At 36.1% G+C, this 27,866-nt stretch overlaps 1 protein-coding gene across 5 annotated transcripts in view; it reads right to left on the bottom strand.

Moving 5' to 3' along the window:
* Window positions 1–2,342: 2,342 nt before the first annotated feature.
* HEPACAM2 (HEPACAM family member 2) overlaps window positions 2,343–27,866 on the bottom strand; it is a 43,878-nt gene continuing 18,354 nt past the window's right edge. Inside the window, exons 5-11 of one of the 5 annotated variants that reach the window (XR_005242413.2) lie at window positions 17,022–17,147; window positions 16,903–16,927; window positions 16,772–16,809; window positions 15,370–15,443; window positions 13,169–13,278; window positions 6,272–6,414; window positions 2,343–4,483 (exon numbers count right to left, since the gene is read on the bottom strand). Coding sequence is in view for 4 of the 5 variants with exons in the window: in XM_007982149.3 (XP_007980340.3) it covers window positions 4,453–4,483; window positions 13,169–13,278; window positions 15,370–15,443; window positions 16,772–16,809; window positions 16,903–16,927; window positions 17,022–17,147 (404 nt within the window). In the remaining variant the exon portion in view is untranslated. Of the gene's footprint in view, window positions 4,484–6,271; window positions 6,415–9,502; window positions 10,188–13,168; window positions 13,279–15,313; window positions 15,444–16,771; window positions 16,810–16,902; window positions 16,928–17,021; window positions 17,148–27,866 lie in introns of those variants that run through there. The other 4 variants (XM_007982149.3, XM_007982150.3, XM_007982152.3 and 1 more) reach the window with 4 other exon arrangements.

Genomic DNA, 27,866 nt, shown 5'->3' with positions numbered 1-27,866 from the left:
TATGCGACATACTTAACTTGCTAAGTTGTACGGTGACTTTCTAGCTTTGCAGTGTGAAAATTGCATTTTAAACAAACTATATAGATATCAGGCTGATGTGTCCTGGTAGTGATGGTTTTGAATGTCACCACTGTCCACTGTTTTTACCATCAGTCCTTAGGAGTTGCTTTGGTGACTTCTTACCCAACATTTCTAGATTTCAATAGTCCAATGACTGAGAAGTAAACAGGCTGGCAGGGAGTCAACTTTTCTTGGAAGACCAAATGGCCCCTGCTGGTGTAGATGTAACTTAGATTAAGAACTACCTGTCTTAACTTAGCTTTCGCTTTGTAACCTCCTTCAGAGATGACAGTAGAACATGTGTTCAGTTATTATCTATTTATGGCTGAGAGACAGGAAAGGGAGGGAAGAAATGGGAGCATTCATGTTTGTGCCTTTTCAAAGATAGATTTAAAATGCTAATGTTTACAGCTTGCCACTTACAATAAAAATGTATTAGATGCAGAGGACATGAGAATTGAATCTACCTGTTAAAACCAGTTTACTGGCCGGGTGCGGTGGCTCAAGCCTGTAATCCCAGCACTTCGGGAGGCCAAGGTGGGCAGATCTCGAGGTCAGGAGATTGAGACCATCCTGGCTAACACGATGAAACCCCGTCTCTATTAAAAGTACAAAAAATTAGTCGGGCGTGGTGGCTGGCGCCTGTAGTCCCAGCTACTCAGGAGGCTGAGGCAGGAGAATGGTGTGAACCTGGGAGGCGGAGCTTGAAGTGAGCAGAGATCGCACCACAGCACTCCAGCCTGGGCGACAGAGCAAGACTTTATCTCAAAAAAAAAAAAAAAAAAAAAAAAAAAGAAATCAAAAAACAAAACAAAACAAAAACAAAAAAGGTTTACTTTAGTTAAAACAAGTAGCCATTGTTTCAGAAACCTTTCAGAGCCACACACACACACACACACACACACACACACACACACCCCTCCTTGATCTAGGCCTTTTTGTTTCTGTATAAATAAAAGTCTACCACCTCATCTTTCTCTCTCTGCAGATAAAAAAAGTTTGCAGTCGACCTTACTGCAGTGGAAACATTGCCTGATAATACATAAATATGTATGTAGATGTTTCTACATATAAATAAATATATATATGAATGTACATTAAATAAGTATTAAGAGAGACATACTCATTTTGATTCTAGCTTATTATTCTGAAAAAAATGGAATTGTTTTCCTAGCATTCTTATGCAAAGTGGAAGCCACCTGAACACCGAACAAAGGAAATAGCTGATGTTCTGCAACGTTTAACTCCAGAGAGCTTGGAAGCTTTAGCTGGGAACTTTATATGTAAACACACAGCTTCATGAAGCCTCCAGTGTGATTCCACAAAGCAGCCCTTGCTGAAGTTGTCTGGGAGAGAGCAGAGAGTGATACAGACATTTACTCATTAGTTGATGACATTGGAGGGGATTCCTAATGTCTCTCAACATCAGTTTCTTCATCTACAAAGTAGGGATAATGCATCATAGCATTATTCTGAAAGCTAAGGTAGAATATATTTTAGGCATCTGGCAGAGTTTGACATATATTGCACACCAAATTGCAACAATAAATTAAGTGCATCCTTGAAAAACCTCTGCCTCAGGTTAGTCTTTTGCTTTCCAATTCAATGTGTTTCAATTCAATTCAATTTCAATTCAATCCAATCACATAGACTTTTAGCCATAAGAAGCAAGACCCGCCAAATACTTCATATCTTTCACCAACTGTTCTGATTAATCTGGCAGTTGCCATGGTAACATTAGCCCAGTCCTCTCTTTGTTATGGAGGCTCCTTTATTCTAGGATTCACTCTTTTTCCTGCTGGACTGCAGGTGAAGTAGCCACAGCATTAAAGCCAAATCGTTATACATTTTCATAAAAAAGTAAACTCTGGATTTTAGTGATAGAATTTTGTTTTAAATCTCTACAGTCGGTCTCTGAATCTTGATGTCCTTCCGTCTTGGCCACAGTTCCTCTCGGGTGGTCAGACCATACAGTTCGGATTCCTGTATTTGGAGAGCCATGGGCCATGATCAGAGTCACTACCCAACACGAAAATCACCTATTTACACTTCCAGATTTTCACCTTTCAGGGATTCAGTTTAAGGGAAAGGAGAAAGGAAATTAAAAGCAGGAAAATATGGAATACAACAAGGAGAAATGAAATCAGAACAAAAAAAGGAAAATCAGGAAGAAAGGGCCAAGAAAAATTGAAAGAAAGAAAATGAGAGTAAATGAAAGGGAAGAGATAAGTGGTCTACATACTTGAGTAATTACAGAACAATTTTACACAAATGGAATTTCAATTAAGATGTGTGAATTAGAATGTTAAGTTCTCCTTAAGCAGTTTTTTGTGCTTTATTTTATTATTGTAAAAAAATCTATGAAGCAGTACAAATATCTGTAAAGCAAAAAAGAAAAAAATATTAAGCCTCTGCACCCACTATTCCTTTCTTCTTCTCAGAGATTGCTACTAAATATTTTCTCTATATACACAAATACATAGAATTAGTATTGATTCATATGATTATATCACATGTGAATCATACCAAAAAATGGACTGTGACATATTGTTTTTCAATTAATAAGATATGCAGAACTTTTCTCGGTGTTATTATATTTAGATTTATCTCATTCTTTTTAATGCTACAATGTCCTGTTAGTTTTACTAGTATTTAACTCACCCCCTACTGATAGGTACTTAGATTTCTTGTTCCTTTTCTTTAAACAGATCATTTGAAAACAAGAAAACCTGAAAACACACTGGAAAAAGTTTGGACATTTTATTGACATTGTAGGTATTTGCAACTATTACACTGTGTGTAATTACTTGATAGGGCCTACACTAAGTGGTGCTGCATAAAGATGATAAGAGTACACAAGTGAGATGCCATGCTGAGTTCTCAAATGAGGAAACAAATTTTCTTTTATGTCTACTTATTAGTTCAGTTATTTAAGCAAAGGCAACAGGTTGGTGAAAAGATTTGGACTTTATAATATCTGTCTGCCAAGGAGTTTTAGATATTTATGGTAAATTAATAAAAGCATGGACCATAAAACTGAAAGGAATCCTAGAGTTTATTTGGTCCTTCTCTCTCACATTACAGATTAGACAACTGGGACTGGGCACAAATAGTGTTTGGTTTTACCTCAACACTACTGCATCAACACTACATACACAGTACTAGTTTGCTAATATCATTTCTATTTGTGTAACCTAGTTACTAAATGGTATCTCATTTATTTTAAATTGTTTGATCTTTCCCATCTAATACGGGAAAGTAGATGTGTGTCCAGGGCTCCAGCTGGGTTTTGTAGGCAGCATTACAGGATCATGAAAGAATCTTGGGCACTTCTGGGGAAGCTGCACAGTAGATATGACATCAGCACAGTTAGCCTTGGAGAGCAAACAAGAATATTCCAGATGGACAAGGAGGCAAATGAGAGCTTTCCATGTATGGTCCTGATATAATCTATTGGGACACTTTTGAAAGCAGAAGATTTGAAATAGATGTATTTTAAGTGTGTGTGTTGGAACAGTGGGGATTTTCCTTGATGGCATGAGAAACTAGGTCAAGGTCAGAAGTTGTTAGACACAAATGAAATCAACAAATGTATGTATCTATTAACATCTAATTATGACTGCCTGGCAGGTCAGCCTCTAAGACTAAGGGCTTGTTTGAAAGTAAGAATCAGGACTTGCAGTTGGTAGATTTCTTAATGTGCAAAATCATATAGTTAAAAATTAAATTTCATTGAAATATTTCAGTAAATATATGTTAATTAACCTAATAAAATTTCACTAAAATAGAACTGTCTAAGAAAATGGTTTTAGGTGGTCATTGTAGACATGAGAATCTTCCTGATCTGGAACCAGAATATATAGGGTCACCCACCCTTCTTAAAAGATATTTATGGACATACAACAACAAAATTCATATTCAATTTTTCTCTTTAAAGTTTATTTCCCAGTTCACCTTTTGCTTCTTTAACTGCTGTTTCTTAACCTTCCCTGGCATCTCCATAATGGTGATGGCATCTCCTGAAGTTGGTGTTTCCAAGGGCATTTCCCCATTTATTTGCTTTCTATCTCACTTCTGACGTCCACTTCCACCTGTTCCTCATTCCATACAAAATTCAATTTTAATCAGATATTCATTGTTTTTCCAACCACTCACATGCTTCAGAAGGTGTTGTCTTCCCTACCATATCCAGGGAAGTAAATTCTGAGTATTGTTTCAATCAAGGTAATCCCACTCCTCTTGCCAATAATTCCTTTAGGGAAGGGCATGTAGCATGTATGGTCAAGGAAACATTACTGGAATTCTAGTAGAGGCTTCTGGGAAAGTTTTCCTCACACCCAAGGAAGTAGCACATGAGGTGGCTTTTTCCATTTTCTGGATGGTGCGGCATGTTTATATCACTTCTGGAATTGCTACATCCATCCTGTAACCATGAGAGAAGAGTAGAAGATGAAAAAGAACTTGGGTTCTTGATGACATTGTTGAGTCATTAAATTAACCAATCCTGGGAATTTACCTGACCTTTGAACTTCTGTCATTTGAGACAATAAATTATTCATTCAGTCCTTTTAATCTGAGTTTTTTGTTGTTCTCTGTCAAAGGCATTGTGATATGTGGTCCAAATTTATTTGTTAAACCCAGACCTCTCCCTGAATGTCCCTCTTGGATATACAACTGTCTATCGGACATTTCTATTTGTAATCCTAAACTAATCCTAACCTTACCTAGTTCTGAACTCATCACTTCCCCCCTTTTAAACCTATTGTTTCACAAGCACTTCCCATCTTGTGTGATGGCATCATCAAGCTCTCAAGACAGAAACACAAGTGTTCTTTATGACTCTTACCTGTATTTGATGTCCCATATCCAATAACTGGGTTGCTACAAGTTTTATCTCTAAGACTTCCACCCTATAGTCCATCCAGCGCTACATCCTCATCTTGATGATAGTAATATCTTCCCTAGTTATTTATCTAGCCTCAGCTTCATCCTATAAAATCCATTTCCAAGTTTATGTAGAGTGATCTATTCGAAACAGAAATCTGATGTGATTGCTCACCTGCTCTGATGTTCATTACTTAGAGAATAAATCCAAGTTTCTTAACTGAACACTCAGGTTCATGCATGATCTGACCTTTGCCCATGTACTCTTATTCATTCATTTTATCCTCAAATATTTCTTGATTGCTGAGATATGATAATCATTGGGAATATAGGCAGATGTTATTCCCTGCCTTCCCTGATTTTGGGAGCTTACAGTCTAGTGAGGAAGATAGACACTAAGCAAACGATCACCCTCGTGATGAGTGTAATGGGGAAATACAGTATACTAGCTTCTTCTCTCATCAGTGCTTGCCTTGACCATTCCCTGTCTTAGTCTCTCATTATTACTGCACTGCTTACAGTTCTTCACATAGACCAGGCTGTTTCTTGCCTCTATGCCTTTGCCCAAGCAGTTATCTCTGCCTGAAATGCTTTTCTCACATTTCTTCACTTGGCTAACTCCTTCTCGTCCTTTGAGATTCAGCTCAGCTTCTTCCGGGAAGCCTTCTTTGAATACCCTAGACTCAATTTGATGCCCTCATCTAAGCTTCCATAGTATGCTTTTTGTTCTTCTTTCTTAATGGTGTACCATGTTGCATTTAGTATCTACTAGTATTATTATTAAATTTATTGTATCTCCTTCTTTGACAAGACTGCAAGCTCTTAGAAGATAAAGACTGAGTTATATTTATTTATTCTCTATCTTATGGCACATGAAATATAGTTAACAAGAGTTTATTAAACATAACAGAAATTTCTAATGAGATTTCAATTTCTCAAGGACTGGGCATGTTTTATAATTTTACTAAGTATACCCTCTTGGATCATTCACATTTTTTGTTTTGCATGACTATACTTGTCATACTCATTCCTCATATATTACAAATCTTACTCAATGTTAGCTCCTGGAATGCCCTTTCCTCTAAAGTTGGTGTGTTCCTTTCACCCACCAAAACCCAATATGCTGTAAGAATGCTTATTGGATGCTGCCAAAAGGAATTAATCACTCCTTCTTTTGTGGTGTCTCTGCATTTTTACACACTTCTACTATTGCATTTAGAACACAGTATTATAATTAGCTCTTTACATGCTTGGTTCACAGTATAATTATAGTAGCATGGTAAGGGTTTCAATACAGGTGTAATGAGAGAATTGCAGAGGACCTGACCTGCTTGGAGAATGTCACTTTTGGGAAAATCAAAGCAGGGTGGAGGTTGCCTATTTCAGCCTCTTCATGTTTTGATGGGGAAACCGAGGGCCTGAAAGTCTGAGTCAGTTTCCTCCTCTGTAAAATGTCTAGTTATCTGTGAACTGTGAATCAGAAAATATGAATTATTTTACACATAATGAGAATCAAATTTTATATAATCCCACTCTGTGACTCTCTGGTTTCTGAAGGACAAAACATTTTGGTAGAGTCTCAGTGAACTGCAAGGAAAAATAGCTCCCAAAGTTAAATTTAAGTGCCTCTGGGAGACAAATTCAAAGAAACTTGGTTATTGAAAATACAGTAATGTATTTGCCTTCTATAGATGATGTCTTTATTAAATACAAAGAAGGCAGGCAATTCAGCTCAGTACAATTTAAAAAACTGTGCATTGTCTGTGTTCTAAAGTGTGTGTGCTGGGATGAATGCGATGAGACTCATTGATTGATCTCCAAAGACTCAGAGGCTCAGGGAGCTTCTGTCATAAACCTAAGGTGGGATTCTGCTGGGGATTTTCACAAGTGTGAAAACATTTTCCCAGTTTATGCCCTATTGATGGCAAGCAATTGAGCTGTCATCTTCCCTAGGAGCATATACAAATGAGAAAATTCTTGGCCAAGAATCAACAAACAAGTAAATAAACTCTGCTGGGAGCTCAATAATACTTGAAACTAATGAAGTTCCCAAGGTAAGGCTGACAAGACACATTTGTGTTTGCTCCATTCCAGGGTGCCATGCCCAGAGAAATCATTGGTGCATTGGAATAGACCTTGGACTTGGAGCCAGAGATGTAGTTCGGAAATCAGCTCTGCCATTCATTGGTTTGGTGACTTTAGGAAAGTCATTCAACTCCCAGAGTTTTAGTTTTTCCATCTGTAAAGTGGGTATACTGGTTCTAGCTCACAGGGTTCTTGTGAAGATCAAAATAAGTCATGGATGTGAAAGTTGAATAAACTTCAAGCTTAATATGGTAATCACAATAAACAGTGTATCTAGGAGATGAGAAAGAAGGAAAGTAACACTGTTAAATCCAAATGCTGTGTCTGATTTCTGTGTCAATGAGGAAGATAGTTTTGCTTTCCTATTTCTTTGTGAAACTAAAACATCTATATTAATGTATATTTGAACATGAACTTTAGCGGACTATGTAAGAATGACGTAGGAATATACATGGTTATATATAGCAAGGAAGAAGAAGAAAATAACTTTTAAAAAATAAATTTTAAGTAAAATATAGGGAAGTAGTCACCTATATGCTAAGTAATGTGTTATCACTCAATTTTTATTATTTTAAGAACACTTTTTCATGTACATGCTCTAGTGGAACTGAAAGATCATATGAACCTTGATGTCTGAGACTATATTGCAGTTTAACTGAAATTGTTTTATTAAGATGGAAGGACACGTCAGAAAACCAAGGAAAACTATATTTTAGTAGTAGGTATTTTAATTTTTTGTATAAAAGTCTATCAGTAGAATATACTCTTTAAAAATAATAAGCATCAGGAATTTGATTCTATTCCAAGTTAGAAGTGGTAATATAAAGTTAAAAGCTAACACTAGCTACGATTCTGTTTAGTAATGAGGAAAGAACTCTAGGCTGGCTTTTAAAGATTAATTTGTTAATTAGGTGAACATCTGGGTTTTGGTTCATCACTTCCCTTGGAAACCTTGATTAATTTATGAAACTTTCATCCTCATTTACTAAAAAAGCAGTGAGTCATCCGGTGTTACACACCAATGACAGCAAAAGTTAATTGGATTCTAGATCCTTTCACATTTCTGCTTTCAGCAATTCCTTGCCACTTTGAGTGGAACCACGCGCTAAGGGAGTCCGTGTATTTTTGTGTGTGAGAGAGAGATAGAGAAATGAGAGGAATTACAAGTAATTGAAAAGTGAGTTTGAAAAAATAAGAATATATGTTTGTATTTTCCTTGGTTTGTGGCGAGAAACTCTGGAGGTATACACAAAACAGCCAAACCAAACCCCAAAACTAACAAACACAGTTACCTCAGTGCATGGTTTTGTTTTTTTTTTTTTCTAAATAGAGTTTTGATTTGTGAATCGTGTGAATGTACTATTATCTTTTCAGAAAGGGCTGTTGAAGATTGTCTGTGGATTAAAGTGTTTCAGAATTGGGTTTAGGAAGGGGAAGACAGAGACATAGCTGCAGTTCATTGTAGTTAGTGTCTGGCCTCCAAATAAGAGATGCATCAGCAAAGAGAACACCCCCAAGGAAGGAGCGGGGGCACAAGACTGAGAGAGAAAGGGAGAGACGGATGGAGCTGTGGTGGATGGCTGACTTACTTTCTTCTGGCCCTGCAATAGGATTGCAACCTTTTTTTGGCTCTGCTACTTACAAATTGCATTCAGCTTAGAAATCCCTCTTTAGATATATACCTGTATATGGCACGTGATCTTGGTCATGGGAAACAATACTCACAGATGAAGGAGACCTCATCACACTGGTTCTTAATCTCTTACTGCTTTTGCTTTGCCTCTCGTTGTTCCTTCATCCTGTTTTCCTTATCAACTTTACTTTTTGGGCATATTTTATCTTGTGATTTTATGCATTTATATGAGCTACCATGAATCTTTTCTGGAATTGGAAGGAGCATGAATGAATATGTACATAACTAATCTGGGGGAAATGCTAACAGAGGAGTAAGAATACAAGTGATTTTAATTGTTTTATGGTGAGTCTTCTGCATTTCCAAGTATACATATATTTTTACAAGGGGCATGAATTTCTTTTCTAATCAGATATAGTAGGTTTTTTTTTTTTTTTTTTTTTTTTTTTTTTTTTGACTAAATGTAGACAATAGTTGTGGTAGAACTGATGGACTTTTCCAAAAGAACAATATATAAGGGTAGTAGAGAGAGAGGACTAGAAAGGACTCGTGGGACTAAAGTCTTAATTTTCTTTTCAGCATGTGCTTCTATGAAAATGCAGGAGGGGCAATGTACCCACAGTGGCTTGCTTACAACTTTTAAAAAACGAATTCTATTTTTAGGACTTCTTTTCTTCTATTTAAAATGATAGGCCATTAGAGAGCAAGATGTTTATTTTTATAATTCCCTATAATCTAGACTTGATTGCACATTGGGAAGTAAGGATTAAAAAAACCAATATCTACAATTCGATTTTTGTGTAATATTTTTACTCTATAAGACAAAGAATTAAGACCACATAAAAGCAAAAACAGAATAATTTATTTGAATCCATCTTTCCTCGAAAAAAATAAAAATAAGACTTTAATAGTCATTTCCTTAACTGTGTACAAATCTTCTCAAAAATACTACTGGTGATTGAAAAAAAAGAGAAAGCATAGTTTTGTTTTTGTGACAACCATCCTTATTACTTTGTTGTACAAATAACAAGATAGAAATTTGGAAATAAAATTGAAACATAAATTTAGGATTCCTAACACTAATAAAAATTTAATAAAACAAAGTCTGCTGAAAAATCTAACAATGTAAAGTTTCCACATTTGTAGGTGAGACAGGATAGTCTCAGTGTTGATGACAGTGGAAGTATAGAGTGGAACTAATTGAGCTTTGCAGAGATATTTCGTACAAAACGAAAGAGGAAACCCCTGTCATTTTCATTCTACTCATCAGCATGAGAAAGACTGCCCACTGAGGAATATTTCCTCAACATGTTTTTCTGTTGCACAAGACATTGTGTATATGCTGAAAAACCTGCAGTTCAATTTGCATAAATGCCTCTATTCTGCATGTAAAGGAGTAATGAGTAAGATGTGTTGGTCTCGGTTTCTTCACTGATTCCAGATTAATATACTTTTCCACTGTTTTTCCTTAAAATATTTCTTCAGAATTTCACTCTAATGTGCTGTTTAGCCCATGAGAGTTCACCTAGTGAAGAGATATACAAAATATGTAAACAGTTCTATAGATTTTTCAGGTTTGCAGGTAAAAGAACCTTAAATTCTTTTATTCCTTTCCAGGGCTACAAGTTAGATCAATACTTTGAGCTAGCTCAAGAAAATTACATTTATCAACAAATAAATATAAGAGAAGGCAATTATTAAATTTTGTAGGTAATTTACTTTTGAAACTAAAGGTTTACTTAACTTGAATGTCCTGTTTTCAATATACTAACATCAGTCTTGGGTTCAATATAAACCCTACCAAGAGCATTTAATGAGGTTAATAGACAATATTGAAATACATCCAGCCGTAAGTTCAATAAATAAATAATTGAGCTGAGTACTAGAATATGAACACAAACTGGTTTACCAATTTGTTAAACAGCAGTCCAATTAGTTAATAGACACATGAAGTAAAGAAAATAACATTGTTAGAACAGTCTAAGAGCCAAAGAATAAAATTGTTTGGCTGTCTTTCCTGCTCAGAAGTGACTGCCAAATAAAAGAAAGCAGTGAAGCTAAGATTCTTTCCCCAGAGCTGGCACATTCACACTGGGAATAAGAGATGGGAGAGTTTCACCAACCACTTATAATAATGCATTACTCATGAAGTTGATCTTTGAATTTAATTGGACCTAGAGGAGAATAAACCATAGGTAATCAGGAAAGAAAAATGCTCTCTGCATCTATAGGTGGCATTTATGCTACTGAGAATTATTTATTTTACTAAGAATCACTCATCTTTAGTTAAAATAAGTAAACAGCAGCCCACTAAACTATGAAATCTTTAAAAAATTGTCTTATTTAATGTCTTGCTCTAGCACATAGTAAACGTCCTGGAAATGTTTGTGAATTGATTATAAGTAAAATAAGTACAAACTAGTTTCTGATAAGGAAAAAGGAAGCATTTCGTTTATTTATTTAAAAAATTAGAGTAAGTAACACAAATCTGAATTTGAATAAAATAACACTTTAAAAAATATTGGCTCCCCATTTAGATAAAGTTAGAAGACAGAGTAGGAAAATTTTAAGAAGGATATTACGGATAAGGGAGACAGTTATGGAGAAAGAGAAGAAAAGAGAAGGGTAGACTCAGAAAAGGAGGGATTCAAAGGATGAAGGTAAAGGAAGAGAGAGCCACTGGAAGACAAAGACGTACGCAGATAAACTAACAAACACACAAAAAAAGATTGAGAAGACAAGAAGAAGGTGAGACGAGAGAGTCTGTGGGACGTGGAGATGTCACTCAGATTGGGCTGGTAGCATGAACTGGGGTCTTGAGGGTGACTGCCTTTTGGAGGAGCATGTCCTAATAGCAGTTTTGAATACCTTTTGAATAGCAGTTTTGAATGCCTGAAAAAGAACGTTTCTGCTTTGTTTTCAGTTCTCAAATCTTATTTATGAAATAAACTTTTGTGTTCTTAAGAAAGTCAAAAGATTTTGCTAGTGTCTAAAAGTCATCTAGTTTCAAAGGGTGTTTTTTTTTTTGAGAATCAGTTTTTTTGACATGGAAAACAACCCAATCACTTTATTTTGTGTTCTGAAATTATAGCTGCCATGTTCACAATTTTGACTTCAAATTTATTTCGTTCTTGAGAACCTTAAAAGATAAACCCCAAGTTGTCATTTGGTTTTTTACATTCTAATGTGAAAAATTGATAGTTAGAAGAAAGGATATATAGAAAAACAAATGAATTTAAATAGGATACAAATTTTAATTAGATTAAATCTTAGAAAGGAGACATAATCTCAAAATTCTTTCAATGCCTTATATTTAACAGCAAACAAACTTCCCCTAGTTTTCTATTATAGACAGTAAAGAGAATTAGGTATCATTTTAGAGAGTTTTTATTCTTAAAATATCATGTAATAATATCCTACTCTTGTGTTCTACTAGATTGATAATGCAATGCTTTACAACATTTTTTTCAAACTAGAAGTTTCTAGCTCCATCAGAGTCTGTTCCTTATTCATGTGACTCTAGGTAAATTTTCTCTGATGAGGTTCTCTGGAGTATGTTGTCACTTATTTAGACCTTAAATGATGCACAGTCCCCCCAGGACTAGGTTTCCTCCCCATAAGATAATTTCCCATGGATTTGTTCACTCCTAGCTGCTATTTTTGGTATTTACCCAGAAGTGTGCATGAATTACTTTGCTGGAACTGTTTCTTTTGCCAGAGGGGATGTTTCTGTATGTGGTTATTGATGTTCTTTTCAAAGTCAATAAATGACAAAGAAATGATGGAAGATGATCTGTGGCAGTTATGCCTGCAGGCAGCTACAGCCCACAAAAAAGAGAAGTTCATCTTATTATTTCAAAAGATTGTAGGCTTTATTTCTCCATGGCAGGGAGGAAAGAGAAACTTCTTAGTGACAGCCTTGAGCTTAACTGGATAAATAGGTTCCCAGCTTTGTCCTCAGCACAGGTTTTGTCCTCTATGGGTGAGAGGCCAGTCCTCAATGGGGTTCCACTCACTTGGGAATAGGCTACTTTGAATAAGAGGATGGGCATTAGTGCTGACTGTGCCATGGATCCTCTGTAGGCTTTTATTTTACTGGTCCTATTTTTAGTAACAAATCATCATGGCTCTAAAATTACCATAGCCACTGGAAAATCATTAAGTAATCATTAAGATGGCTACAGAATTGGCATGAATATTCCTTCATACCCAGATGTGGATTCCTTGGGGAAATATTGTGAGAAAGAAATGTACACAAGAAAAAGTTGATTCTAGAGTTTTGTATCTAGTCCACTGGCCCAAGTGCATGGCCCTAGAAGATACTTGTGTGCTTGCCTGTTTTGTTTCTCAAAATTATGTTCAGGTGGGGAAGTATGCTTAAATGTACAGATGCTGTAATTTCTTGTTTTGGTATTTTTCTTCTGTGCATTTTAATCAATTCTGGCGAAAGCAAAAGTTAAATGCTTAGCCTCTCCACAGCACCATCAAATGCAGATTCATACTTACTCTGGCTGGTCTTGCTGCTGGGCAGGGATGTGCTGAATAACTTCATATATTGTACTGTGCAAATCTTGTCCCGATATACCATCAGAGACTGGAACAGATCTGCTTGGGATCTAGAAAATGTGGCACATTAAAAATAAAATATCTCAATACTAGTAAATAGTTTTTCCACTATGCTGCATAGTTGAAAACAACTGGCAGTAGTGATGATTAGAGAATTAGAACTATTTATCTTCCCTAGAAAGCTGACATCCTCCTTGCTACACTTTACTGCACTTACCCTATGGCAGTTTATGCAGCAGCATAGCTATAAGGTCAGAAGAAGGATAGCTTGACAAAGCTATGGCTTTTTTCTTCATTTAAGAAGAAAGGTGACAATGCTGGAAAGGAAATATTATAGAAAGAAAAATAATAGCAAAAGAGAAGATGTCAGGACATCTTAGAATCAGCACATTATTATTATCTTTTCTATACCGCAGTTACCCTTTTGACACTATTTGCCAATTATGTGCACAAGGGTGGCTTAAAAGCAAGAACAATATACAGCCCAATTGAGGTTCTGCCAGTAAAACTCCAAAATTGAGTAGTGATTAATCATATGGTAAGACTTAAAATTTCTTATATAAATCTCACTCCTTTCCAGTGAATTCCTAGGAATAAAAAGTGTGTATTATTTTACATAAAAAAAACTGAAACTCCTTATTCAAAAATTCAATTATAAATTTTAGCTGTTCAGTTTCCTGCTCTCCAATTCAAAGCCACACCTCAGAGTGGTGCTTTCTGCCATCATGAGAAGCTGTTTGAAATAACTGATCCATCAAATATTTGTTTTTGTCTTTCGGTTGTGGAAGTGAAGGTGAGCCAATCCTGCCTGAGATTGAACAGGGTATTGCAAAGCCTTTGCAGGGCAGTTCTTCCCTTCATCTGTGACTGTTACCGACTCACCCTTAGGGAGGATGAAATCCAATCAGTCCCTCTCCATTACTCACATGACATTTCTCAAATAAAGTCTGTGGTCAGGAGGCTTACTGGATGAACCTTATACATTGACAGAATCCTCTGAACAAGAGAAGTCACCATTCCCTAATGGCAAATAGTCCTTTTAACAAACGGAAATGAGAATGACTGGAAGCAAGTAATCTGTTTTTATGGTGCCTTTCCTTAAATGGACTCTCATAGCAGAATAAGGAAGCAGAGGAAAATTTGGTTCTATACAAATCTGTAAAAGTGTTAATGATCTGATTCGCTCAGAGAAACATTCTGCATGTCTTAAGCAAAACTAATTGCTTTAAAAAACTTTTTTTTTTTTTTTTTTTCCCGGACTGAAATGACTTCAACTATAAGAAAGCTCCCTTGCCATCTCATGCACCTTTAGGGCAATAATAAAGATGTATACTTATATACTTTGGGCCGATATGGTAACTTCCTTCTGAAGCATGAGGTGTCTTTAAGAGTGTGATCAATTGTCTTTCAAAGTTGTCAAAAGATACGAGGGGGCAATAAAGGGAAAACTGAGGAACAGAGATAGTTCAGTAAAGTGATGGGTTGCAGTCACCCAAGTGATGCAGAATGACTTAAATCAGGGTCTCCTGATCCTCTGTTTATTCAGTATTTATTTATTTGAGACAGGGTCTCACTCTGTTGTCCAGGCTAGAGTGCGGTAGTGTGATCACAGCTCACTGTAGCCTTGAACTCCTGGGCTCAGTGATCCTCCTGCTTTGGTCTCCCGAGAAGCTGGGACCAGAGGCATGCGCAACCATGCTTGGCTAATTTTAAAGTATTTGTTGGGATGGGGTCTCTGCCCAGGCCGATGTCAAACTCCTGGGCTCAAGTGATCCTTCCATCTCGGCCTCCCAAAGCCCTAGGATTGCAGATGTGAGCCACCGTGCCCAGCCTATTTATTCAGTTCTCCTGACTTTCAACCTGGTTAGTTCTCTCTTCACTGAGATTACCAGGTAAAGACTATTTATGAATTAGCATAACTTCCTTATTTGTGTTAGCTTTACTTATAAAGGTGAAGTAAGATGCTTTAGCTCCCCAAATCTGGCAATGCCATTCATTATGGAGTAAGTCAACACTGCTTAATGCAGTAATGGGTAACGCAGCCATTTGACCACACTGCCCAGTGCTTAAACGAATGCTGCTTACACCTCTGGTGAAGCAGAATTCTACTTCTTGGTTAATCAGCCACTAGGAAAACCAACCCTGGAAACACCAGAAGCATCTGGAAAAGCAACAAATTCATATATTCCGAAGTCATCCAGAACATCTTCATGGCCTGAAACGTAAAACAAATACTACTTACAAACCAAATGCCTTAATTTGCTGTTTTTTTAAAACTTTGTAAAACTTATCTTTATTGTCTGCTTTAAATGGTACACAATGAATTTAACATTTCCTAATCCCTATAGTTGTATTGCCATTAAGCAGTGTTGGAAATCACTCTTTCTGAAGCTGAGAATGGAAACTGAATTGGAACAATTATTCTTAAGGCCAGATGTGAGAATAGCCTGTTGTATCTTTAAATACACATAGGTGGGCAAGCTTGGCCTTTGTAACTCTCAGTTACCAGAGACTCATGGTCACCAGGGCTTTAGCCTGAAGGTCACAGCAGCTCTTGATCCACCCATAGTATCTACTGCACCCCATTAGATCTAAAAGAGACCATCAGAACTAAACAGAGCAAATAACTAACTGAAGCTTCCCATACATAAAAGGCAAAATACATTACAATATCAATCCACATAAACTATCGTCTACAGAATGATGGGGGTAGAGGTGGTTAGGAGGAACGAGACAGCCTCTGGGGCCCTTGCCAGCTCTGACATTCTGTCATTTATAAGTCAGGAAGGGCTAGAAAAGAGGAAGAAGGCCCACATTTATTACACATCCAGGCATCATATCAGGCACTCCACCTCATTTTATTTAATTCTCATAGCAACCTTAAGGGGGAAGTTTTTATCCCTATTATTTAGAAGAGGAAGTTGTGGTCAAGAAAAATAATTTTCCTAAGGTGATATGAGGGGAAAGTGGCACATATAAAACTGCAAATTGGCTCCCTGTGACTCTGTGGCCTGAGCAAAAACTCCATTGTTAACTTATAATAACTCAGTACAGTCAATATTGATGGTAATGAGGGTTACAATGGGGACAAAGAAGCAACCTTGGCCCCTGCCAAACCTTCTTTTCCTCTTCCCTTTGGGATGGAGCTGCCAGCATGAAACCTATCTTAGGAATGAACAAAGTGATAGAACGCTTTGGCATTTTCAAAATAATGATAATAGAATCAATGAATTAGCAGAACTAACTTCATTGATCCTACTGACTGTGGGCAAGTGACTTAATCCCCTTGATGAGTAGTTCTCTTGACTGTAAAATGGAGTTAAGAGTGCCTTCCAGGCTGATAATACAGACTTGTGTGACTTATGTAAAACCAAAACAGAAGACAGCGCTTTGTAAAGTGAAGGCACTAACTCAAAGGTAAGAGACTGTTATATTAATTTTAGCTCATATTAATTATATTACATTAATAATATACAATAATATTAACACAACTAATTAACATACATTAAAACTGATAATAGCCCTTTTCAGCCTGGCCATTACCTGAAAATGTTTGAGCTTTCCTGTATTCTGTTTCTGGCCTGAAAAGACAAAATAGGTATTTTTGTCAGGGATAATAATTGAGGAAAAAGCATCTAAGGAAAGAACTATTTTCATAGAAACAGATGCATTACCTGCCTTCTAGTTTCTGTTTTATAACTAAAATCAAGAGAGAAGAAAAATGGTAAGGTTCCTTTCAGTACACATATACAGCTTCAATTTTTTTTTTTTTTTTTTTGTAATTTTAACCTACCTTTGTAGGGTTGATATTTTTTCCATAGGAAGAGAAGACACATGGATATAATCAAAAATAGTGATATTCCAGTTATACTTGCTAAAGGTGACAATGATTTTCCTTTTTGTGCAAGCTTCTCCAGTCCTAAATAAAAAGATAAATATATTTTTAGCAATAAATTGCTAGTTTATAATTTGACTTTTTAAATGCCTTATTTTAAATGAGACGCTATTTAAAAAAAACCATATAAACATGTATATTAGAGACACAGAGAGAGAGAGAGACCAAATGGAAGGAATATACTTATTTTACAACTCACAATAAACTCCTTAGGGATACCTGTGATTGGAAATGTGGTGCACTGCCCAAGTTAAAGCTGATTGTGTTGTATTCGATGTAGCAAATATCTCATGTCGTACTTCTCAGTTATGTTTGCCACCTTAACTTAGATCTGTTTCATCTCATCATCTCTACAACCCTAAATGCTAAGTTGTTCTCTCATTTTCCTTCCATTTTGCTTTTTTAGCATAATTCAAGTATGTGAATTTTCTAGGGAGATGGCATGTGAATAAAGGTGCGAGAGGGGAGGTGTTCATTTCAAACACACTTTAGTAATTTTTGGCCAATAAAGAAATGTCTCTTACCATAAATGATGAAAAAAATTAAAAAGAAAAAAAGAAACATCAATTCTTAAAATAGGATGTATGTGTGATTTTTAAAAAAATATTTAAAGTCCCACCTTTTGACTAGAATTCCCTTTGTTTCGTAAGTCATTCCCTTTATTAATATCACTATATAAAATTGGTGCTAATAGCATCTGCTGGGTGCTTACAATATGTCAGGCTCTGTTCTAAGGGTGGATGATACATATTAACTCACTGAATCTTTACAACAATCCTATAAAGGAGAGATTATTTTATCATCCCTTCCAATAGATGAGGAAGCTGAGTCTTGCCCAAAGTCAATTGGGTTGTAAGTGGTAGAGTCCAGAAGTTACCCCAGACTCTTAACACTAAATGATGCCTCCCTTTAATATAATTTCAACACAACTTATTAACTGTGGCTATGTTAACACCAGCTTCAGGCTATAATATGTTTAGTTAATCTATCTATCTATCTATATATAATCTATATATATAGTTAATCTATATAAGTAGTTTTAACCTCCAACAAATGAAAGTAACAGATGTCTTCCATATTAGCATGTGAATCAGATATGAGTGTGGAAATAAATCATGGCAGTTGCCTGTCTCTGTCTAGATTAATATGGGAGTGAAAGTCATGTGATGTCATTTCTGTTCAGCAGTGGAGAACAGCCTGGAAAATCTGGGTGTGGTGAAGACCGTGGTGGCTACACAGCTCTGCAATAAATGTCCAGCCTGCACTGTGTCATCTTTCACCATAAAATCTCTGCTGAGATCTCCAACAGCCAAAATAAGGGGGGAAGCCTTAATCTTTTCTTTCTCTCAGTATAAACCTACATTAACTCTCTTGGCTTTTCCACCTAGAATACTTCCATTTCTTAATTTTACAGGAATCTTTTAATAATGTAGTGTAGATCATATGTGCAAAAATCTAGTAAACACATCATGGAAATTGGTTATCTCTTCTAATTTCCCCATACAACACCATTCCCATATTCCCCTTAAGTCCTAAAAGAGTTTGACAAGGTTGTTTTTCATTATCAAAAATCTTCACAATTTCTGATGGGGAGTTTATAAGTTTCTGACATGCATTCAGAGAATTGCATTCTTAAAATGGTCTTCTATGGGATTATAATAGCTGTATCCTGCTTATTGCCTTTAAACAGATTTTAAATTAAACTCTTTCAAACCTTAGCTAGAAGAAATAAATGAAAGGCAGCTTCAAATGAACTAGAATAGCAATTTATTGATCCTAGATATAGACTAGGACATCATGAAGCTTATTAGATTACTTTTGCCTCATAATAAGTTGTGGAATGATTTATATTCTCCCACTGTTAGGTTGACCTTTAGATTGGAACCACTTTGCACTTGGGTAGTCCCTTTGTGAGATCTTAGTCTTTTCTCAGATATTATTCTCTTGTGGGATTGTTCTCTCTAAAGAGCTGTGTAACTTTGGGTGAGCCCCTTGACTCTCAGCATTTTGATTTTCACATTAGTATAATGAGGAGGCAAGAGTGACTGGCATTTAAGTTTTCTTCTTGCTCTGATACTCTATGACTTGGAGGAGCCAGAGAAGTTTACATAAAGTTATGTAAATAGGACTCTATATCCGTGGCGTGCTAGTAACAAAGTCTTCAAAAAATTGCACATATATATGTTATTTTAACACAACATATAAACACACACAGTACACTTTTAACTTTAATTTCCATTATTTTCCCCTCATTTCCTGAAGTGTAGGCAATGTAATTATAGAGCAACATTTTTCTGAGTTTTAAAACATAGTAATTTCATTATCATTAAGTCCAAAATGTTTTTTAATTTTCACTGCAATTTCCTATTTGACCTATGGGTTATTTAGAAGTCTGTTGCTTAATTTTCTTAAGTTTGAGAATTTTCTAGTGTTGTTTCTATTATCGATTTTTAGTTTAATTTCATTCTTGTTAGAGGGCAATCTTTTGAAGTTTGTTGATTTTTTAAAATGACTATACAAAAAGTCGTATGAAGAGGGTGTATTCTGCAGTTGTTGCATGTAGTATTTATATTATTTCAACTAGGTGAGGCAGGTTTTCTCTATTCCTACTGAGTTTTTGTCTGTTTCATTAGTTGCTGAAATAAATATGTTAAAATCTCTCACTTTGTGATTTTTTGGGTCAATTTTTGCTATTTATTAGGTATACTTCCTAATGCTTCTTGTCTTAAAGAATTTATCTAATTCATCTAATTTTTATATACTTTATCTTATACCAGTACAATAAGTCCTCACTTAACATCAGCTGATTCTTGGAAACTGTGACTGAGCAAAATAATATATAATGAAACCAATTTTACCGTTGGCTAATTGATGTAAACAAGAGCTAAGTCTCTACAACATATTTCTGGTCAGAAAAATATCAGAGGTCTGCATAAAGATGCCAAACATTTCTAATATCAAACACTGAAATAAATGTGAGCTATACATACATTTAATAAAGATTAATAAAAACAAGTAAGATCATTATTTACTCCATTTTTGGTGAATCTGTGAATGATGGCAGTGGTAGTGGTAATAGGTTAAATCAAGGAATAAATGTTTACAAAGTGAAAATTGTAAAAAGCACCTCCTAGCATCATGCAGTTCAAAAACTAACATCACAAATCTGGTAGTCTTGTGGAGCACTTTCATATCACATCATTTATTGTCATGCATTTATATAATTATCCTAGATTTTATAAATTTTTATTTGACAATCATTCGTATTCATTCATTCATTCTCCAACCTGCTTATTCTAGTTCAGGCTTGCAGGTGGCTAGAAGCCTATCCTGGAAACCCAGGGCACAAGGCCGGAACTAGCCCCAGACAGGGTACCATCCCATTTCAGGGCACACTCACACACATACCCACACTAACTCAGACAGTGACCATGTAGGTATGACAGTTCATTGAATGTGCACATCTTTGGGATGTGGGAGGAAGCTGGAATACCTGGAGAAAACCCGTGTAGGTATGGGAAGAATGTGCAAACTGCACACACACAGTGGCCCCAGTGGGAATTGATATTTTTTCTCATCAATATTATAAGGAAATGATGTTGAAATGAAATAACATTATTAGAAGACCTGCTATATAGCTACGCTGGCTTTCTTTTTTGTATGATTTATCTGTTCATTTACTTAATTTCAACCTTTCAGTATCTTCATACATAAGGTGTGTATCCAGTTTGACATGTTTTTTAGTTGGAATATTTAGCGCACTAAGACCTAGTATGATTAGTAATATATTTCAGTGTAGATCTACAATCTTATTATTTTTTTCTATATTTCCTACCTTTTTATTTCTTTTCTCTCTCCTTTCTTGTCCTAATTTAAATTAATCAGAATTTTATTTATCTTTTCTTCTTTATTTCCTTGTTAGTTATACATTTTTATTTGTCTTTTAGACTTTAGGGATTAAAAATTCTAATAAAAATTAATAGTTTTACCACTTACTGCTTCTACAATACAATAATTAGTTTCATATTACAGTTGGGAAATCTAAGACTCCAGTACTCAAATTTGAATTTAGCAAGGTCTAACAATAATTCCATGCTCTTTCCACCACTCTTGCCTAATCATTATGGAAGAAACAGAAATCCTTCCCCCAAATGAAGCCCAAATCTACTCAGTTCTACTAATTGAAGCAACAACAAATAAATCAATCCTCTCTGTATATGAGGCCATCTTAATTGTTTGATGAAACTCTCACATCTCCCCCGAGAATCCTCTTCTTCAGATTCAACATTCCCAGATCATTTTGTTGTTCTTTACATAATAGAATTCCAGATTCTCTACCATCCTAGAGGTGCACTTTTGGAAGCCCAACAAAATTTAGTCAATTTCATTTCTAAGATACACATTTAGAAGGACCCATACTTCACTGTGGCTGTCAATAAGATAAAGGCAAATAGAATGCTCTCTGAGACAGTGACCGTGATAAAAAAGCAAAAAAAAAAAAAAAAAAAAAAAAACCAGAAAAATTGATAAGAAATAATAAAAAAGAAAGAATTGACTAAAAATACCAAATAATAGAGTGGCAAAATTTAACATATATCATATGATTTGGGCACCACTTTTAGCAAGTGAATTCTCTATTTCATCATTTTAGATCTGACAATAAAGTCAAAACTAGCTAAGGGAATTTTCAGATAATGCACAATTAAATATATATTAAATATTATATATATATAAAATCAAATGTACATTTGTTTTCCATTTACAAAAGAAAATTCATAACACCATTTACAGTTACAGATAAAGAAAGAGTCTCAGAGAAGCTAAAATATTTGCCATAGTCAGTAAGTCCTAGAATTGACAGTAGGCAGGTTTTTTTCCGACTTCAAGTTCAACTTTTTCTGTTTATCTGTGGTCAAAGATTGGTTTTTCCAGTTAGTAGGTAGGCTCTTATATATCCGTTTTTCCTCTAACTTTTTCTGACATCAGACTTCATGTGCTTGAAATCTTTCACTTCTTAATAGCCAGACTGCCATCACCAAAATTCTATAAGCCCTGAAGACTCCTCAAAAAAGAATTCAATGCTAATTTATTCTATTCAAGTTTTTGCAATGTGCTTTACCATGAGCAAAACTGCACAAAAACACTTGAGTAGTCTCGGCTGTTTTTCCCTCTTAAACTTGAACATATCCTAATAATTGCTATTTCCAAGCAGTTCTCATAATAGTGAAGCTTGCTTCTGACTGGCATCTGCTCTCTGCCAGACACTTCTGTGATTCTGCAGTTGGGCAGAAGGCTTAATATATAATGATCGCATGTCTTAGACTAGATAAGATACATATGTTCCCTTCTCCTTCTTTTTTAACTTTTTGTCCCTTTTGATATGTATTTAGTAAAACGACTTAATTTGCACACATTCTGTCCTACAGAGGATCCCACTCTTTCCCTCCTCCATTACTTCCTTATTTCTTTAGGCTCCTTCCTTATTGCCCTCTTGCCTCTTGCCTTGGCCTGTGTTTGCCTTACACCAGAGAGCTTTCCTGTAATGACCAGTGTCTGTCAGCCCAAAACCACGGCTGGGGCAAAGGCCAAGAGTCTTCCCCATGGAGAATGAGGAATAGGGACAATCCTTTTCTCGGAAGAAATGATCTTTCCTGTTAGGCCTCTTCTCTAGAGCATCCTGGCTCTCTGCTCTCAACACTGCTCCTCTATCCGGGAACACACAAGATTTACTGGGTCCAGCATTTGAAATTTGTTCCCTTTCACGCACACAAAAAGTGCCAAATATGTCAAGGATCAAATCAAAGGGCACAGTTGTTGTGGTCTCAGCCACAGGCAAGTGTTTTTGCAAAGATGAACTTCCAGAACCTGAACTTGAAAATAAGACAGCAGGAAATTCTGACCCTATTGCCATAGAGAATGTATAGGGATCACTTCTGCAGTTCTAGACACTTGCAGGAGCTTCCTTCTTTCTCCTTTCAGAGAGTTTATACTATTCTTTAGCACACAGCATGCCATTCTCCCCATTATTTAAACATGATGGACTCATGTGCCAAAACCATAGTGCAAATGCTATTTGCCTCCTCCTTAGGCAAACAAATAAAATGGAATAACATGTTAAGTGCAAATATGGGCAAGAGGTGTGGTATCCATGGTATCGCAACCCTGCTGTTTGAGACTGCACTCAATGCAGGACAGCCATATGCTACCAGTCTGTGTATCTATTTCTAGATCAAAATGAAGTCTTGAGATCTCTGTCATCCAATCTGTTCACTGATTATGGTAGCTGACTCATGTCCCTCCGGAGATGAAGGTGCCACGTTGAGGAGTGTGCCATTTCCACACTCCATCATAAGCCCACCTGACAGATAAAGTTGTTCAATGCTGGATGCTCATGGAGACATCACCTTAGGTCTCAGGGTCTGAATGTCAGATTTGTAGTTCCCTCTTAATTGTCATTTCCAAAGGCCCAAGGTAAAATACATTTCCTAGAGGCCTTGACTTGAGAAATTTCCAAATAGAAAAAAATCAGTAAATTCATTTTCCTTCCTTGAGTCTTTTTCCTGTTCTCTTCTTTAAGAAAAGATGGGGAATATAAATAAATGTAAAAAATGGTAGCTTTCTCAGGATCACGTACAAATTGAAAACATTTCCATTATGGCTAAATCTCAAAGTATGCCCACATGGCCTTAGGGAATTCTATTTATACAATTGAATACCTTCATTAAATGTGAACGTTTGAATTCTGGTCAGATGATTGCATTTCCATAAACATTCTCTATCTATCATCTATCTATTATCTATCTATCTATCTATCTATCTATCTATCTATCTATCTGTCTATACATTGCATGTCACAATAGCAATTTAAGCTCAGTTAAAACTTTAAAGTAGGGACATCTGCATTCAAGGAAGTCCTTAATTAAGGTAATAAAATATTGTTTTTCAAAACACAAAGCTAATTTATTATTTTAATAATTATTCTTTTCTTGAAACATATCATAGACATTATTTTCAGTTACATGTATTTCCTAACTTTGCATTAATATGAAATTATACACATTGTAGACAAACCAGAGTATCTCTACATACATAGCATTAAATTAGATAGGTGATGAGAAAGTACACACTATACTTTATGTGTGACCCTATACCTATCTTTTAGAAGGACCATATGGTTTCATCAACATTCTCAGTTATATCAAAGGAGACAGTTTTTATAGTGGTTAAAAACAAGGGCTTTGGGCCAGGTACAGTGGCTCATGCCTGTAATCCCTGCACTTTGGGAGGCCAAGATGGGTGGATCACCTGAGGTCAGGAGTTTGAGACCAGCCTGGCCAACACGGTGAAACCCCGTCTTTTCTAAAAATACAAAAATTAGCCAGGCGTGGTGGCACGTGCCTTTAATCCCAGCTACTTGGGGGACTGAGGCAAGAGGATCGCTTGAACCCAGGAGGCAGAGGCTGCAGTGAGCCGAGATCATGCCACTGCACTTTGACCTGAGCAACCAGAGTGAAACTCCATCTCAAAAACAAAAACAAAAATAAAAATAAAAAACAAGGGCTTTGAATTAGGATATTATTTTATCACTAGCAGTGTGAACTTGCCTATTGTCTCTGTTTTCTTTAGGATATTTCCATGAAGATATGAAAAGGTCAATTAATATCTCAAATTAGATGTGAATCATAGTCCAAAGAGGTAAAAGTCACCGTTTGCTGCAGTCTTAGAAAGGCAGAAAAACACAGAACTAATTGTTCTCTCCAGCCTTCCTCTCCCCACTGAAAATCCCTAATAAAACTTGATTATTTCCTGACTTTGTTATTTTCTTTCCACATCTGTGACCTTGGAGTCATCTCTGACTCCTTTTTCCTTTGGCTTCCACATTCTATTGCTAAAACTTTTTGGTCAGCCAAATGTTTTGCCTTATTAAGAAGTAAGAGGTTAATCTATTTCTTGTAACTTCACTGGCTATACCAAACACCAGTTCGGTTCTGGAAACATCTCAAAAGCAGGTACTTTGACCTTTTAAATGGTTTCAAATTCTTCACAGATCTCAAGAGTTTATTCATTAGAGTAGATGGTCAGTAGGCTCAATTGATAGTTGCAAGTGATGGTCACTTATAACTGTAGGTTGGTGTATGCTTAATGTATACTGCAGAGGTTCACTGACTTTGAAATTTAGAAAAAACAAATATTTAACAAAACACATCAATACTGTTCATTTTCTTTGCCATTTTGTTGCTGTTTGAGTTAAAGCTCTGTGGACATTTGGGGGTTAGAAAATAACTCTAAAAGCCACAAAGAGGTCACTAATATTGACAGCTCTGAATCCCTCTGAAAAATAAGCACCTGCTCTTCTTATTTACTGTAATAACAAATGCTTGGTCTTTGTACAGGTCAAACAGGTTTTTTAGATTTTGCAAAAGGTAATTATCTGACGTTAAGACTGTAGCTGTCTTTAGATCTTGGTAATAAGATCTTAATCAAATATTGGGGGCTTCTGATATAATGAGAATACCTTGGCTAAATATTAATGTAGAAAGTTTAGGCCGTGGGAAAGCCTTACTGTAGTACACTTTCATACATTACAGCCATGTTTTCACTTGCAGTGAGCATGAGAAACAAGCTGAAGATGACACCTGGATTGCTACTATTTTACATGCTTAATTATGGCTTGCTGTACAATTATGTCTTGGTTTGCTACTGGGGTGAAAAGCTGGTTAAGCCTATAAAAAATTTAGTAAAACAGAAAGCAAAGGATGTACCTCAACTGTTTATGTGTTTGCTACTCATATTAGATTGTGAGCAGGAATTCTTGTTAGAAGGAATTACCTTTTTCATATGGTATTCTTAGTGCCTACTCCGATATTCGGCCCATAATGGGTGCTAACAAATGAATGCATGGGTGCTTAGTTTATAACACCCTAAAACACATATGCTTTTTGGCTCTACAAGAAATATATATTATTATCTACTGCCCAAATGAAGCAACTCAGGTAAAAATTCTAGAGCTGCATTGTCTGACATGGTAAACACTAAACACGTAGTTATTTACATGCAAATTAAAATTAATAAAAATGAAACAAAATTAAAACTTCAGTTTCTCAGTTGCATAGCAATGTGTTAAGTGCTCAAAAGCCGAATAAGGTTAGCGGCTATCATAACGAACAGTGCATTGTATTCAGATTAAAAAAATCCCACCATGACAGTATATACATTCCAATATACCTAGGTGATTTTTCCTCCTGGTACCTTAAGGAGTCCCTGGGAGGAACCTATCCACTATACATTTCTTCATCGACCTGTAGGTTTGCAATAGTGTTATAATTCTTCATGGCTCTTCAGGCACTTTTTAATAAATTCAAAACTCTCCGGAGATAAAATGTACTAAACAAGTGGTTGTCACACTTGTGAGTCCGGAATATTCAGATTCTCAGGTGCTACCTGAAAGATCCTGATCTAATAGGTCTGAGGTGTCTTAATGAAGCTACATTTTTAGCAACCTCCCTAGGTGATCTCGATGCAGAGGGCCCAAGGGCAACATACTGAAAAATTGAGCCTATGGATTACAAGAAATTATATTGTTGCATCACTTATTCAACAAAATATATTGAGTTTCTCTGTGTTATGGGTCTTTTTCTAGGTACTAGTGCTATAAAGGTGAAGAAAGAGAAGGCATCAATAGAAAAGATATTAATGAGTAGTAGCTTTTATAAACTTGTTCTTCCACCAGTCATAGGTACCTTAACCACCATGTCCTGTGCAAACCTGCACCCAGATTTTGCCCAAGTGGCATTTGACGTGTGTGCAAAGGAGAGTCTGAGAAGGACTTAGTAGTAGTAGAAGTAGTCATAGAAGAGGAAGAAGAAAAAGGAAAAGGAAGAGGAGGAGTAGGGAGGGAAAAGGCAGGAGCGAGGGAGAAGGAGAAGAGAATACAAAGAAATAAGTAAAGAAAGACAAAAGAAGGAAGAAGGAGAGAAGAAAATGTATCTGAGAAATAGGAAGGAAGGAAATGGACACAACGTGGTGACTGAATGTGGGACCAGGCAATAGGCAAGAGGAATGAGTCTGAGATGACATTTAGCTTTCTGTCTTAGGTTGGTAGTTAGTAGGGCCATTCACTTAAATAGGCAATACAGGCAGAATAGCAATTTAGGGGGAAAGAAGATGGTTCAGTTTTGATATGTTGGAGCTGTATGGTGCTTCTGGCACTTCCAAGCAGAGACATCCAGAGGAAGCTGGGTGTATGGTTTTAAAGCTTTAAAGATATAGATTTGGGATGTACCAGTGTTACATGAAGCCTTGGAAATGAATGAAATCATACAGAAAATCATACAGGAGAATAAAACCATTATGTAGAGAGAGAGAAGAGAAGGTGTAGAAGGATGAGAATTTGGTGGGCATCAATATTTTGGGCAGTAATTCTTAACCTTTGTGGGTTGATGACATTTCTGATAATCAGAGGATTTCTAGAGAAAGCCAAATTTCACAGACTTACAGAATTTTGTAATTTCCAAGGTGTTGAGACTCCCCTTGTGAACTTCCATAGCTTTCAGGTGTTTAAATGGTGAAAGAGGAAGGGGAGCCCATGAAAGACAGTGAGAAGGGGAATCAAATAGAAGTGGGAAAACCAGATTCCCAACTCATGGAGATTTATTCATCTGACCTAATGCAATGGCAGATACAAACTCTCTAAATGAGCAGGCTGTTTCTCTTATATTTTTGTTCATAAAACTAGGAAAGCAA

This window comes from Chlorocebus sabaeus, chromosome 21 (assembly GCF_047675955.1).
Source record: "Chlorocebus sabaeus isolate Y175 chromosome 21, mChlSab1.0.hap1, whole genome shotgun sequence".
Lineage (NCBI taxonomy): Eukaryota > Metazoa > Chordata > Mammalia > Primates > Cercopithecidae > Chlorocebus > Chlorocebus sabaeus.
The sequence above is the reverse complement of the archived record's forward strand: the minus strand, read 5'-3'. Positions and strand labels throughout refer to the sequence as shown.